The 16,593-nt window shown below is 36.1% G+C and overlaps 2 protein-coding genes across 5 annotated transcripts in view; one reads left to right on the top strand and one right to left on the bottom strand.

The window, feature by feature from the left end:
- Window positions 1-16,593, bottom strand: part of LOC120419152 (band 7 protein AGAP004871-like) — a 99,605-nt gene that overhangs the window by 53,532 nt on the left and 29,480 nt on the right. Inside the window, exon 1 of one of the 4 annotated variants that reach the window (XM_039581822.2) lies at window positions 6,229-6,400. The exons of the other annotated variants lie outside the window; for them this stretch is intronic. Coding sequence (XP_039437756.1) covers window positions 6,229-6,316 — 88 coding nt within the window. The 5' untranslated portion in view covers window positions 6,317-6,400. Of the gene's footprint in view, window positions 1-6,228; window positions 6,401-16,593 lie in introns of those variants that run through there. 4 annotated transcript variants of the gene reach the window in all.
- On the top strand, window positions 14,739-15,537 carry LOC128093341 (uncharacterized). The gene is made up of 3 exons (XM_052709824.1): window positions 14,739-14,851; window positions 14,931-15,072; window positions 15,130-15,537. Exons 1-3 carry the CDS (start codon window positions 14,827-14,829, stop codon window positions 15,353-15,355), a joined length of 393 nt encoding a protein of 130 aa, XP_052565784.1. The 5' UTR covers window positions 14,739-14,826; the 3' UTR covers window positions 15,356-15,537.

Raw genomic sequence — 16,593 nt, 5'->3', positions numbered from 1 at the left:
ATTCCAAGGCTGAAAAAAACCCTCCGGAAAAGCGAACCCAATTTATTCGCTGCAAAACTAAACGGACCGCATCGGTCTTTGCGCAAAAATTAGTGCCACTATTAGCGGGTACACAACAAATTTGCCCCAGCGGGATTTCACCCAGACTTGTCCATTAATTAAATATCATATTTATAAATCACGCACCAAATGAGCCGTTTTGCTGACTTCTTCTTAGAGATTTGAGTTGAGAAAGTCGTTTGGTGAGTGCACAACTCTTCCTGGGTGATTTTTATGGGCGGTAATTATATTTCAGATTTTTTTATAAATTAAAATAAAGTTTTTCCATAGAAACTAAAAAGTAATTAATTAATCATGATTCAGTCCTCTTCACATAAAAAAATAATCCTTGAAGGCATTCATAGTTTTTTTTTCGCTAAAACCCGTTGATTAAGTACTCAATCATACTTTACGCAGCGATGGAGCTCTCATATTGGAGTACGAGTCAGTTTTGCTGGTAATAATCCCCCTTCAAATGTTCATCAATTCGTTAGCAGACACTAAATTTCCTACTTGCCACATGTTATTACACTCTGAAAAATAATTTGTTAGAAAATTCAATTGTTTGTAATAAATTGTTAAAAAAATACATGATTATTGTCTTTTTTAAGAATAACTTGCTGTTTATTTTTACAGTGTAATTCTTTTCAGAAAACCACGTGTGTGTGCTCGTGTTTGTGTAGCGTTACATAGCGAAAGCCAATGAGGATGAATGAGCGGCTATTAATATGTTCACTCCAAAATAAGCCGAGTGCTCTCGACGGAAAATCCGAAAATAACCCCCCATTCCACGGTGATATATGAATAGGGGTAGTAAGACTATAGAGAGAGAGAGATGGAGTGTGATGGGGGTGAGTGGTGGTTAACATAAGGTAGGTTTGAAAAGGTTGTGTGTGTTTGGTTTATGGGGGAATGGGGAGGAGGGGATAGAAAAAAGAGTTAGGTTAGGAGAGTTGGGATGTGTTTATTTGTGTGGGTATTAATGGGGATTTTTGTGTTTTGGGGTTGGTGTGGGGTTGTTTTAGGAATTTGTATGAATAGATTGTTTAAACATTATGGGATAATTGGTTATTTGGTAAGTTGGTTGGGTTTATTATAGTATTTTTTTTAGTTTAAGGTTGAAGGGGATAATGGTGGTGTATAAGGAAGAAAAAAAAATATTGAAATTGAGTGTGTGGAATTATTTTTAGGGAATTATGAGTTGTTGTAAAAATAGTATAAAATGGGATGGGGAAGGATTAGGAGGTTGAGAGAGTGATATAGTAGGAGAGTATGATATTGAGTTAGTGTGGGTGAATTTTGGAATGAGTGAGTTGTTGGTAATAGATATATGAGTGTAAGGATGTTTTTTTGGTTAGGTAAGGTGTGGGGGGGGTATGGTGAAGGTTGGGGATTCTGTATGGTTAGGGATGGTGTAATTTTTTTTGTATTTGGGTGTTGGGTGTTATTGTTGTTGGGTGGGGTGAATAGTTTGAATTATGGGATTATGTTTGATTGGGAGGATATTGGGAGGAATATATGTTTATGGGTGTGGAGGGAGTATATTATTTTGGGGTAGGGGATGATTTATTTATTTGATGTATTGTGTTTTATGTGTTTGGGTATTTATATAGATTGGTGCATTTTTGGGGTTATTTATGTTGTTGTGGGATTGTGTGAGTATTGTGTTTTAAGTTTAGGTGGATTTTTTGGGATAGGATATGTATGGGTTGGTATGGGGTGATGGATATGTTTTTGATTGATTGGGTTTGTGAAGTTAGGGTGACAAGGCATATTGTATTGGAGGGGTTTGTATGGGGAGTATTTATATGTGGGTTTTTTTAGAATTTGTATGGGATTTTGTAGGAGTTTTTTTTGTTTATTTGGAGGATATAGTATTTTTTTCGCAAACAATAATTTCGTGTGTAGTGTTCATTCTTGAAATCAAATGATTGTAAAATGAATGACTGTGAATAATGCATTTGACAACCATTTTCTCAAAACAATGTTGAACTCATGGCCTATTATTTCCATGCCAGAAACATTTTGATTTCATTGGGCGGTGCAAATTGTTTTGAGCCTACAGGGTTGTTAATCGGTAAAATTATCGTCGATAATATTATCGTCTAACGACAACGATATTGGTTATCGTTATCGCCGGGACGATAACGATAATCCATTGTTATCGTTATTTCGATAACGGCCGATAACCTAAATATTTTTTCTTTTTGAAAATTTAGTAAGGCCGTTGCAAATATTTTTCAAAGTTTATGTCCTCCCTTCAAAATTGGTCTGAAGAATCAGGGGGCAAAAAACCTATTTTTCCAAAAAACTTCAAAATCTCGATAAAAATAGAAGTCTAATCAACTGAAAAAAATCTAAAATGCATTTTTCTGCATTGATAATCATATATAGCATGTTTGGGCTTGTTTGAAAATGTTTTGAATTTTTATGAAATCCCAATGTACAGAACCGCGAAAAAAAATGTTTCGCAAAAAAAATAAAACTTCCCCTCCCCCCTCCCTCGGCTTTGGTCAGAGTCGAGGAACATAAACATCAAAAAATATTTGCTACGGCCTAAGTTTCGAAGTAAAAATACTCAAAATTGTTCACAAAATACCGTATTTTTCAGAAAGTACGCAAATTGTCAAAATTTGCAATATAGGCATCAAACGAAGTGAAATTTTGTATGCTTTTCCACATTATCAGAGTTTTTTCAACTAAAATTTTCACACAACACGGTATTTTTTGGAAAATTCTCAAATTTTCCAAATTATCAAACGATGCAATATTATGTATACTTTTTCAAATCCCTAAAGTTTTTTTTTGAAAAAATAAAAAAAAATCTCAGAATGCCGTATTTTGCCGCAAGTACAAAAAATTTCAAACGAGCCAAAATTTTTTAGGCATTTTCGAATTATTTATGTTATTTTTAACTTAAATTTTCACAGATATACCGTATATTTTCGAAAGTAATCAAATTTTCATAATGTGCTGATTGGGTGTTAAACGAAGCGAAATTTTGTATGCTTCATAAAAATTAAGCTTCGTTTGATACCCATATTGCAAATTGTGAACATTTGAGTATTTTCCTAAAAATAACGAAATTTTGTGATTTTTAAAGTGTTTTACAAAAATAATTATAAATTTAGAATGCATTTAGAATTTCGCTTCGGCTGGTACCCATATCGGAAATTATAATAATTTAATTCCTTTGAAAAAATACGGCATTTTGTGAATTTTTGCGTTTTTTTCAATTAAAAAAAATCTAATATTGTGAAAAATGATAACATAATTTGCTTCTATTGCAATTATAGAAATTTTATTATTTTCGAAAAAAATATGGTATTTTGTGAAAATTTTAGTTATTTGTTACAAAAAAACACTTATAAAGTGAAAATGTATACAAAATTTCGCTTCGTTTGGTATCCAAATTTTAAAAATTTGATTACATTCGAAAATACAGTATTTGTGAAAATTTTAGTTGAAAAAAACTAATAACGTGAAAAGGGATAACAAAATTTATAAGATAGTTCGCTTTGTTTGATACCACTGTTGCAAATTATAGAAATTTTAGTTTTTTTTAATAAATATGATATTTTGTGAATTTTTAAGGCATTTACAAAAAAAATCAAGTTAAAAGACATTTAATAGATTAACTTCGTTTGATACCCTTATTGAAAATTATGAAAATTTGAGTAGTGCCCGAAAAATACGGTATTTTGTGAATATTTGCGTTTTTTATGAAAAATGTCTAATAATGTGAAAATTATAAGACGATTGCTTCGTTTGAAACCACTATTGCAAATTTTAATTTTTTTACAAAAAAACTCTAATAAAGTGAAAATGCAAAAAAAATGACGCTTCGTTTGACACCCATCTGCAAATTTTGAAAAATCTAGTATTTTCTAAAATATATGGGTCATTCCAGGTCAACTGAGACACTTTTGGAATCGACCTTCACCGATTTGGAAAAAAAAACATGGAGGGAACGTTCACGGAGAAAAAAGAGTTCTCAAAATCGTGAACACCCGTTCATGAAATTGGGAACCACGAACAAAGTGTTCAAATGCCATGGTACGATTTTCAAAAACGTACCATGGAATTTGAACACTTTGTTCTTGGTTCCCAATTTCATGAACGGGTGTTCACGATTTTGGGAACTCTTTTTTCTCCGTGTTCATCTATCGATAGTTAACAAAAATCCCAAGTTTGGTGCTTATTGGACCATCCCTCTATTTTTGGCACCGCCCTCTTTTTTGACGATTTTCTAAAAAAAATTCTTTTAATCATAACTTTGAAACTATTTGAAAAAAAGACTATATGTTGCATTTTTTAGAAAATTTTCCAAGGAATTCTATAAAAATAAAATTTTAATCCTTTAATGCCCACTTATATTATATTTTCACGTTTTAAGTAATAAAATTAACTTTTGACCAATTGACTATATTTATTTTTTTTTATTTTATCGCCATCGTGTTCCCCGGACAATTTTACATAATAATCAATAAAGACTTCAAACTAAAATGAACTATTGGCGAGATACAGCGATTTTACTGAAAAAAGTTTGATTTTGCACTGCACTCTGTCCTATGAATTCAAATCCGAAATAAGTTTGTCGCATATAAAAACCAAACTATGCGGGCTTCATCCCTTTTTGTTGAAAAGTCCACCATGTACTTCCGAGTGCTGCGCAAAATCAAACTTTTTTCATTTAAATCGCTGTATCTCGCCAATAGTTCATTTTAGTTTGAGGTCTACATTGATTATTACGTAAAATTGTCCGGGGAACACGATGGTGATAAAATAAAACAAATAAAAATAAAAGAAATAGGTCAAAACTGAATTCTAATACTTAAAACGTTAAATTATAATATTAGTGGGCATTAAAGGGTTAAAATTTTATTTTATCGAATTTCTTGGACAATTTTCTATAAAATGCTTTTGCTCGAGTATTTGCAAAGTTATGATTAAAAGAAAAAAAGTTTTAAGAAAATCTTCAAAATAGAGGGAGGTGCAAAAAATAGAAAGATGGTCCAATCAGCACCAAACTTAAGATTTCTGTTAACTATCGAAGTTTGGTACAAATCGGTGAAGGTCGAGTCCAAAAGTGTACTCAGTTGACCTGGAATGACCCATATTGTACGGTCCAGGCTCGATTATCCGAAGGCCTCGGAAAAATTTCACTTCGAATAATCGAATCACGAAAAAAAAAATTGTTTTTCGCTGACTTGGTTTTTATTGTTTAACTCGAATATGACCCAAAACATGGTCCAAGGTGATTCAGAATTATTAAATCCAAGATGGCGGCCAAAATGGCGTGGTTGAAATACTGAGAAAAAATATAAATAGGCAATCAACAACTAAAGTTTTACTAAACTGGGGTCACAAAACCTTGAATTTAATGTTTCAAATAAAAACAAAAAAAAAACGGAAAAAAATGATCATGATTTGATTATCCAAACAAACCTTCGGATAATCGAAACTTCGAATAATCGAGTCTGGACTGTATCTGTCAAAATTCGAGCTTGTTTTAAACTGAAAAAGGTCTTATTATGTTAAACCTTATTAAATAAGTCGCATCTTTTCATACCATCTTTTCATTGCAAATTATGGTAATTTTAGTATTTTCGAAAAAATAAAAGATAGCACGACAGCGTCGATTTTAAAGAAAATAATCAAAATAAGCTTTGGAAACGCACGTGAGTTTAATCACAGCTTACTAATTTAGTCCACAAGATAAAGGTAAGCCAATGTCTCGTAAACGAGTAAAATAAATAAATGATAAAGTAGTATCCATGAATGAATTTTTTTTTACTGATAAACTTCCGCTTTCTCAATTTTTGTTTTATCATTTAACGCCCTCTTTATGTCACGTTTTGACTTTACCTTAAATTGGTAAAGTATAAACAAATAGACGAAAATCTCCGAACAAACTCTTAACTGAATCGTATGGAACAAATCTGGACAAAATTGGAATGTTAATGAGTCAAAATTTTACGCCCCGTGGAGTTACGTGCTTTTCTCCAAGCAATTTTCAAGAATTGCAGCAATAAAAGATTAGAAAACGATTCCCTAATTGCACGAGAAATCAAACTTGCGATAACGTATCTCTCTGTCTCGTATTTTGAACTGCATTATCGACGAATGACGTAAATCAAAATTTGCGATATTTTGCTTAATTTCATGACTTTTTATTGTGTAACTTACAGGTCACAGTGACGGCTGGCTCCGGATTGGTCCTAGCCCGGCTGGTGCTTGCCACTGGAGCTGTCACCACCACCGATTGGGCCGTCATCTTGAGCTCAACAAATTAAAGAACTTTCACCTCTTTTGGAAACGTCAACTGTCGCGACGCGCACTTGAAGCTACACTGAACGCGATTGTAAACAATCAGTTTGTTCCACAATGCAATGGAATGAAAACACAAATTCACCGTAATCACGAGCGATAACGGAAATTGTGAGTGAGTAACAAGATAACGTCATCACTATGGTGTAATTTGAGAAAAAAGTGTTTTTTCACTGATAAAGAGACGTACATCTTCTCTAGAAATCCGATATTTAACAATTTAATGGTCAGTTTGAATCAACTCACCACGGCGCGTTTGACAGATGCTTAATTTGTTTTGCACGCACACTACCATATATAGTAGGCAGTGTGTATTGTTGCATCTAGATGTCATTAGTTAGAGGTATTTGAAGGATTTTTCTTGATAATGCTTAACGATTTGTCTGTGGTAAAAACTGTGTGATGGGTTTGACTTACTCATTGTTGATGATAGAATTTCACTAAAATCGAGAAATAAAAAGCTTATTTGTCTGAAATCTTTTCTTGAATTATGAACAATAAATTATTAGATCTAACTGTGATTCGAAAAGCTTCTTACAATCTTCCATAAAGCCTGTATCGCCTTCGTCCCATTTTCGTTCGCAGAAGGTCTTCCATAAATTAAGATTCCTTCCAATTTAAGCCGATCATTACCGTCTCCCCATTTCGTCCAATTGAAGGACTTGAGTGTACTTAATTTCAAGCCTACATTTGTGCAAAATGTGGTCACTCAAGAAGCATTTTCTTCTCAACATACCCACCCACACACACACACACAATCTCACATATATTATCACACCCTTCTGATTCTACCAGTGAGCGAGAGGAGTCGTAAACTTTGCTGGCACATCGTAAACATTTCCCATTTACATTAATTTTCCACTAATTTTCCTTTCCAAGCCGAACCCACCCGCCAGACGAAAATTGGCCACGGGAGTGTGTGCGTGTGTGTGTGTGTGGGAGGGGGTGTATTATTAAATAGATGTGGGTGTGGTTGAGGCATTGAGAGTTAACTTAAACTGCTGAAGGCAAGATAAGAAGAAGAGAGAAGTGAAAAATAAAACCCACTCACTTACTGAAACACGCACATGTGAGGAACTAATTGATGGAAAGTGTTGATTTTTTGTTGTTGTCAAAAATTGGTAAATTTTAAAACTAAACGTACAATTTTTGAATTAAGATTAAAGATACAGATTAAATTTCACCAGTATTTCGTCAGCGTTTTAGCAAAAGATGTGCAAGGGGGCCATCCATAAACTAAGTGAACAATTTTTTTTTCGGAAATGTTGTTATGTGGAGAGTGATCAAAAGGGTGACATTGAAAAAAATCGACCACAGATTCGATTTAGTTGGCAAAAATAATTAACTGTGAATATTTAGAGTAAATGAAAAGTTAATGAAAAAATCTTCATACAAAAACGTCTTCCTTAAATCGCTAATAACTCGTCAGGGAGAACTCGGATCGTTTTGCGGTCTTCGATAAAGTTGTTTGTCATCAAACTTTACAATGATCCGACACATTAAATGCCACTTTTTGGTGGATTTTTTAATTTATTACTTTTCCCATACATTTTTGCAAGTTTTCCCATACAAACTTCAACGACCAATAGCGACCCTTAAACCTTAAGAGCGAGTTTTTCACCGATGTGTAACAGGTCGTATCGAGGTGCTCCGATTTGGATGAAACTTTCAGCGTTTGTTTGTCTATACATGAGATGAATTCATGCCAAATATGATCCCTCTACGACAAAGGGAAGTGGGGTAAAACGGGCATTTAAGTTTGAGGTCCAAAAAACATGAAAAATCTTAAAATTGCTCGCAATTCCGTAAAACTTCATCAATTCCAACTCTCTTAGATGCATTCGAAAGGTCTTTTGAAGCACTTCAAAATGAGCCATAGACCTCCAGGATTGGTTTAACTTTTTCTCATAGCTTTTGCAAATTACTGTTCAAAATTGATTTTTTTAAAACCTTAATATCTTTTTGCAACAGCCTCCAACACCACACATACTCCCATAGGTCAAAAGATGGGTAATTTCATGGACTATAAGCCTAAGGTATTAACTTTTTGGCCAATCGCAGTTTTTCTCATAGTTTTTCGATTTTTCTACAACAGACATTTTACAAAGTTAGTTTTTGCCCTGTATGCCTCCATAGCGGCACTTTTTGGTCTCAATTTTGTCATATTCGGAATCCTCGGAAAATTTCACGTTAGTTAGAAGTATTGGAGGGGTAAATTTGATTGGAAGAATTGCCATTTAGAATAAATAAATTAAAATATTTTTTTTTACAATTTGTTGGATTAAGGGTGAAACAGGTTTTCGCCTACTTGATACAGCATTTGACGTATTGATCACAGAGTAAAAACCCGATTTAATCCCACCTGGGGTGAGATAGAGCCTTTCTTACAAAAGGAAGACAACGGCAGTTAAATTTTTTCCAAAGAAATAGCAAAATAAAGAATGGTCCATTCATTAATCAATTCAAAACTCAACATGATATTTTCATAAAACTGAAAAGCGCTGGTTTTTGCCTCATTTGCCATGGCCGGGTGTAAGCTGTGCTCGCACACAAGCATTTTCGATTTTTTAAATCAGAACAAATTATTTGTGAGGCAGAGAATTAGCTCACTATTTGCGATGTTCGTAATGTTTTCTGCCTATCGCTATTCTGAGTATTTTTTGCACTTTTCAAAATATCAAGAATTAACGAGAAAACAAAATAATTCTTGCGTCTTGCTCCAGAGCGTTAAAGTGGTTACAAAATGACTGGCAGAAAGTGTTTCCACACTCGAGAATTTTCCGTGTTGTAAACGATGTAACGGTAAAGCCGCATAAATGTTCTTGAAAGCTTTGAAACGCCTACTGGAATTCACTAAACTGACATTTAGGCGTTAGGCAAAATTGTGAGCTTTCAATAAGCAAGCCAGAAAATTATGTAGGTTTGGGAAGCATACTGCGACTGAGCGCTCGTTGAGACCTCACTAATACAAACGCAAACGTATCGAGTGAACCACCTTGGCTCATACGTGTCTTGGTGCGCTGGTACGATGAACCAAAATACTAACACACAAAAAGACCCGCGATGTGCGTTGTCACTGGCGCATGGGCAGCTTGGACGCTCACCAGAAATTCGTTCGCTCAGAGTTCGATCAGAGAATGAGCAAGAAAAAAAAGAAAGGCAACAGAATGAGCATGGGGCTTCAGAACGAATAGCTGCTTGCGTCGTGTTTGCGTTCACTGAAGCTAAGCATAGATAATCATGATAGGCGATGTGTGATGAACGAGCAATCGATAGGGCAACTTGTACAAAAAGGGGGTTATCTAGTATCAAAACTCTATACGCGCGTCTGCATGTAAAGCTCAACTTGACAACTTGGCGACGAGGCAACGAAAATCGATCGTCCATGATTTTTTGCAGATTTTTGGAATTTATATATCTCGAGAAATGATTTGGGAACGAAGCTTGATTTGCCGTCGGAGCCAAAAGCAGACCCTATACCTTTCTTTAGTAAGAAAGGCAAAAATGGAAATTTTCTAAAATTTGAACGGTAAATCCGAATGAGGTCAAATTTGTTTCAGAACCTCGATTATGGTCTAGATTATGATATGGAGAAAAAAAAATAGATAAAAAGCCAAAGGAATAGTTTTGGCATTTGGTGAATGTTGGCTTTTACCTTTTTTAGGGGGTTTTTCCCCCTCACAGTGAATTAGTCCACAAGCTGTAAATCAAGAACCACATTACCGACATGGATGAAAATTTGGGAGGATGTAGGGCTCGGAAAAAGGCAATTTTTTGGATAAATAAACGATTTCAATACTTCAATTTTCAACAGAATTTTCATTTGAAAACCGCCTAATCAGGTAAAAACACACTCCGAGTCCCCTTAAAAAATGGGTAAATTCTAATTTGGTATGGAACTGGTTCAGGTTCAGCACGTCCCCTTTCAAATGCGCCCAAGAGAGCTTAAATCCATAATGTGGGCTCTGAGAAACCCCCTACCACAAAATTGAGCACTTTTTTACCACACACGGACGTCACGCGTGCTCTACAGTAAATTAAGCACCAAAATTCGGATATTGGAGATAGACCAATTCTGTCATTGTCAAACGATCGGGCGTCGAAAATCGATCGTCCATGATTTTTTGCAGATTTTTGGAATTTATATATCTCGAGAAATGATTTGGGAACGAAGCTTGATTGGGCGTCGGAGCCAAAAGCAAACCCTATACCTTTCTTTAGTAAGAAAGGCAAAAAGATCTATTTCTTCACTTCACTTCAACTTCAATACTTCTAACTAACGTGAAATTTACCGAGGTATCCGGATATGATAAAATTTTTCGAAAATAGTCACAGTTTTTCCTTTTTTTAAATAAGTCTCCGTGTTTGCCAACTTTTGAAAAAGTACCTTTGAAAAGCTAAAAGATTCTAAAACAGGAAAATTGAGGTTTTCTAAGTCTCACCCAAAAAATCCACCATTTTCAAATGTCGATATCTCAGCAACTAATGGTCCGATATTCAATGTAAAAATATGAAACATTCGTGAAATTTTCCGATCTTCCGAAAACAATATTTTCCATTTTTTTAAATCAAGGCTTACGTTTCAAAAGGGCCTAGCATCCAATATTACGCTTTTTTTTAAATATTAACCCTGCTTAAAAAAATGAAAAATATTGTTTTCGAAAAGATCGGAAAATGTCACGAATGTTTCATATTTTTACATTGAAAATCGGACCATTAGTTGCTGAGATATCGACGTTAGAAAATGGTGTGTTGTTTGGGTGAGACTTGAAAAACATCATTTTTCCAGTTTTTGAATATTTGCATGGCAATATCTCAGCAAATAAGGGCCGTATCAACAAATTTCAAAAAAGTTAAATATGGAGTAATTAAAAAAAAACTGCTTTAAAAATATGTTTTTCAAAAGTGGGCAAACATGGACACTAGGGGAACTATACCCTTTCTCAGCCTATTTCTTTTATCGGCCTATCAGCACTTTGAACATGAATTAAAGCTTTCATGAAGTGTTTCCGACTGTTCCAAAGTAATAAATCGCTCAAATTAAAGTGAGCAAGCAACTCTCCATTGTTGATACATCTAAAAATGAAAACGGCAAAAGTGATGCAAATTGGTCGAACGGCCAATAAAATGGGTACATTTCCCCTACTTAAAAAAAATGAATAACTGCGACTATTTTCAAAAAAAATATCTAAAAATGGCTATAACTTAAAAACGGTGCAATTTATGAAAATTTCATTGAAGTACCTACTTGTTGTTTGCAAATTCGATTTCACATCGAAAAAATGAAGTTGAAAAACTTTTGAGACTAATATATCGATTTTTTTTAAATCAATAGTGATTCACAAATTCATAACTCGGTCAAAGATTTTTTGTCCGTTCTGAAAGTTTCTGAAAAGATGTCCCCTTAAACATATCAGAGAATAAAAATAATGTTTTTTTGCAAATCAAGTTTTAGTAATAAAAAGTGGAATAAAAAATCACCAATTTTTTTACCGTATATAATTTTTTTCAGTGTAGTTCTTATCCCTACCTACAACTTCGCTGGAGACACCAAATCGATTTAAAAATTCCTTCAAAAGATACAGATTTTTGAATTTTCATACATCATTTTTGTATGGACAGCTGCCAAATTTGTATGGAAAATTATATGGACAAACTAATGATGCAAAATGGCTTTTTTGGGCATATCGAAGGCACCAAAAAAGTTTCTGCCGCATTAAAAAAACAATAATTAAAATTGCAAAAAAAAACTACCGATTTCGGAGAGATTTGCTCAGCTGCATAAAATGGCGTTCTTAGCGTAGCTAAAAAAAATGCAATAGATTTGCAATTTTATTGCTTAGTTTTCAAAATCTTAAATCCTATCAATACTTAAACCAAAATTTATTTTAAATGGTAATTTTCATGCAAATTTGCTACATTTTCTGAATAATACTTTTGACAGGCAGTTTATTTCATTGGAAACCTTCCCAGTCAATTTCGCTTAAGACATTTTTTTGATTTTGTTTTACTCATTGTTGTACGCCTCAACCTTGTTTTAAAAATCTGAGACAAACTTAAATTCTCTCAAACATGACTGAAACCTCCCCACCACAAATAACGTCGAAAGCCATAAAATAATATCCTTTTCATCGCCCCACCTCCCAGCCCTCAATTTGTCCTCAAAGTCAATTGTACTTCACTGTCTGAGACAGTGCCCCCACCCTCCCCATTTCGTTGTACCAGGGGGTGGGGTGGGTCCATGACATGGCGTTGAAGCATAACCTCGTTAGCCACCCAGCAGCAGCACCACAACCAGCAAAAAGGAACAGGAGGGTGCTGGTGGGCGTCAAGTGAAGGCATGTTGTCTGATTGGAAAACCCGGTTGTGGTTTGTCGAGTCAATAACATTTTCCCGTGTGTGTGTGTGTGTGTGTGTGTCTGAGGATGGGGAGAGGAGACTGGGAGGGAGGGGGTGGTGAGAGAACATTGGAAAATTATAGTCCATTAAATTGCTCAATTTTGAACGCCTCCCTCGCGCCGGAGCGTATTGTCGAGGTGTTGTGACTGTAATTTACGTGATTTTGTGCGTGAAAAGTGATTGCGAGTGCGGTTGATGAATTCAAGTTGAATTGAACGATCTGGTAAATGTTATATCAACTGATTTCACTCTTTAAATTTAAATAAATAAACAACTTAAATCTTTTCCTCAATTGTTTCAAAAGTAATATTCAAAATTATTAAAAGAAATAATAATCCAATACCATTTTTTTCTCGTAAGAGGGTAAAAATTTGCATACATACATACATACGTTGCTATGAAGTTGTTTGTTTACCTTTGATATGGAAAATTCCAAAGCTAAGTACAATTTTTTAAGTAAAGTCATTGTAGATAGGCCATAAGCGGGACACATTAAACGTTCACACACAGAGAACAGAGGGCTTTTGTTAATTTGATTTGGTTAACCGCGGTGGATTTTCTTGAAACAATTCGAACTGTCAAAAATCCACCAAAGCATCAACCACATTGATCGCACAAAAATCTGTGGTAGAAAAGTATCAACCGGTAGATGCTTTGGTGGATTTTTGACAGTTCGATTTTTTTCAAGAAAATCCACCGTGGTTAACCAAATTAAATTAACAAAAGCCCTCAGATGTAGATCTTAAATGGGAAAGTTGTGTAAAAACTAACTTAATCCACCTATGTGATTGATGCCTTCCTCACTTTTTACCAAAAATGGGTATATGAGTGGTTTCATCATTTTTTTAGATCCAGAAAAAAGACCACAATGTATAACTTATGTGGTCATAACTCGAGACAGGGTTGCCAGTTTTTCAATAATTTGGACTCATTGGAAAGGCCTTTCAATTACCTAACCAACGATGGATCGGATGATGGATCCGGACATTGTTTACATACATTTAAGTGAGATCCGGCTTCAAAAAAGTACATAAATATCACTTAAGTGGTCATAACTCGAGACAGGGTTGCCAGATTTTCAATGTTTTGGCCTCATTGGAAAGGCCTTTCAATTACCTAACTAACGATGGGTCGGATGATGGACCCGAACATAGTTTACATACATTTAAGTGAGATCCGGCTTCAAAAATGTACATAAATATCACTTAAGTGGTCATAACTCGAGACAGGGTTGCCAGATCTTCAATGTCTTGGACTCATTGGAAAGGCCTTTCGATTACCTAATCAACGATGGGTCGGATGATGGATCCGGACATCGTTTACATACATTTAAGTAAGATCCGGCTTCAAAAAAGTACATAAATATCACTTAAGTGGTCATAACTCGAGACAGGGTTGCCAGATCTTCAATGTCTTGGACTCATTGGAAAGGCCTTTCGATTACCTAATCAACGATGGGTCGGATGATGGATCCGGACATCGTTTACATGCATATAATTGAGATCCGGGTATTTGTGAAAACACATTTTTATACATAACTTTTGAACTACTTATCGAAACTTCAAACAATTCAATAGCAATGTATGGGACCCTAAACCAAGTCGAATGCAACTGGTTCGATTAAAATCGGTTCAGCCAGTGCTGAGAAAACTCAGTGAGAATTTTGGTCACATACATACATACACACACACATACACACACACATACACACACAGACATTTGTTCAGTTTTCGATTCTGAGTAGATATGTATACATGAAGGTGGGTCTTCGAGCTTTTAATAAAAAGTTCATTTTTAGAGCAGGATTATAGCCTTACCTCAGTGAGGAAGGCAAAACCGTTACGAACTATTTAAATTTGATTTGTGAAGCATCCGCTAGAGGCGCCACTGTTGTCCCCGATGCGACCAATTTGACAGATGTTTTTGACTGTTATCGTTTGTAAACGTCAAGGCCAAAGTAGAAGCAAAAAGAAGACTGAGTTGAAAAAATGGGCCGTAGGTGTGAATTTGCGGGTTGTCGGAACGTTTCCGGCCTGTTCCCAGAGCGAAGAACTTATCATGGCTTTCCGAAGGACGCTGCTCTGTAAGCATTCTTGAAGATAGCGGAAACATCACATTTCAGAATGATTTTTTTATGATTTTAATTTTATCTTTTTCAACAGCTGTCGCCGGTGGGTGGCCAACTGTGGGAATCCGGAAGTTGACGGCTGTGTTTCAAAAGTTTGGACAGACCGGTTTGAAACAGCGAAAAGTTTGTTCAGACCACTTTTCGGAAAACGAGCTGACAAGTGGATTGGCCAGGAGGTAAATAAAGTGTGAGAAAAAACGATTCATCAAATAATTTTCGAACAACAAATTTAGACCGGTTCCAGGTGCTGTGCCAAGGTCTCGAATCCAGGTAGCCAGCGGCCAATTTTTGTCAAACGATGACTGCAGGAGTGGTGAATCGCGTGGGATACCTACTTCGGTCAACTGGGCCGAGCACGAGACCGTCGACCCGAGGGAACTTGACGTGCCCGACAAACCTAGTTATCAGCAAACAAATTCGTCTTCTTCAAAGCGACAGATCAAGCGGTGTCCGCGATGATCAAGGATCAAGTGGTGTACGCGACGAACAAGATCTACTTACAGAGACGGACCAGATGGTCAGCTGGACCTATCTGCCCCATAACACCAACGAGTCGATCGGAATGCCAGATGAGATCATCGAGCTCGAGCTACTCGAATCATCCGACGACGCTCCCACACATCATCTAGTTCAGTGCCTCGAGGACGATGGACCCAGCTACATCACGGAAGTCAGCAGGATCGATCACGATCTGCTTCTCAGCACCTGCCTTGAAATCCCTTCGTTTTGACCGTGTATTATGCAGGTTTGCCGATGTGGAACTGGTTTTTCATGTCGAACAGCTAACTATACGGTAAGGAATAGATCTTTTTTGGCCATCTCCTCTTCGGTAGCCTGTAACGATAACAACTTGCCAGCGCACTGCACCACAACACTGCTCATCTGGTGACCGGGTCTTCGAAATCCACTGCTGGTTAGGTTTTTAAAGTTTGTTCACCTGTAAAAAGAATCACTCAGCCGCAATATTCTTTAATTTTACAATTTGCTGTGGCTTACCAACATTGGCAACTTCCCCAGCTGCAGTATAAATGCTTGTTAACGAAACAAATAAGTGAATTGATCTAGTTTTAATTCTTAGAATTATTTTTTCTCTTTAAAACGAATCACGAATCGCAGGCTATGTTTATGTTTACTTTTCTGATTTGACATTTCATCACCAGCTTCGCTGACCTCGCCACCCCTGTAGAAATGTACGGCCGCAGGTACGGCCGATGCGGGGCTGATGGTCGTAAAATATTTTTCACTGGGCAGACACGCCATCTATGCGGATCTTTTACACCCTAGCTCTTTGTAACGTATTTTGGTTTGAATTTTTACACAGCTTTTTCAATGGATTTTCCTATGTGTTATACATCTGTTCTCTGTGGTTTACATGTGCTTACATGGCGGGTTCGATCCCGAACGGTCCCGGTGGCATTTTTCGAGACGAGAATCGTCTGACCACACCTTCCGTCGGATGGGGAAGTAAATGTTGGCCCCGGTCTAACCTAAAGGGTTAGGTCGATAGTTCAATCCAGGTGTAGGAGTCGTCTCCCTGGGTCCTGCCTCGGTGGAGTCGCTGGTAGGCAGTTGGACTCACAATCCAAAGGTCGTCAGTTCGAATCCCGGGGTGGTGTAAAAAGAAGTTTGCAATTGCCTCGACAATTAAGTCTTGGGACACTTAGTTTCGAGTAGGAATCTCGCAATCGAAAACGCCA

The sequence above is a fragment of the Culex pipiens genome, chromosome 3 (genome assembly GCF_016801865.2).
Source record: "Culex pipiens pallens isolate TS chromosome 3, TS_CPP_V2, whole genome shotgun sequence".
Classification (NCBI taxonomy): domain Eukaryota; kingdom Metazoa; phylum Arthropoda; class Insecta; order Diptera; family Culicidae; genus Culex; species Culex pipiens.
Note: the sequence above shows the minus strand (reverse complement) of the source record. Positions and strands in the feature narration are given on the sequence as shown.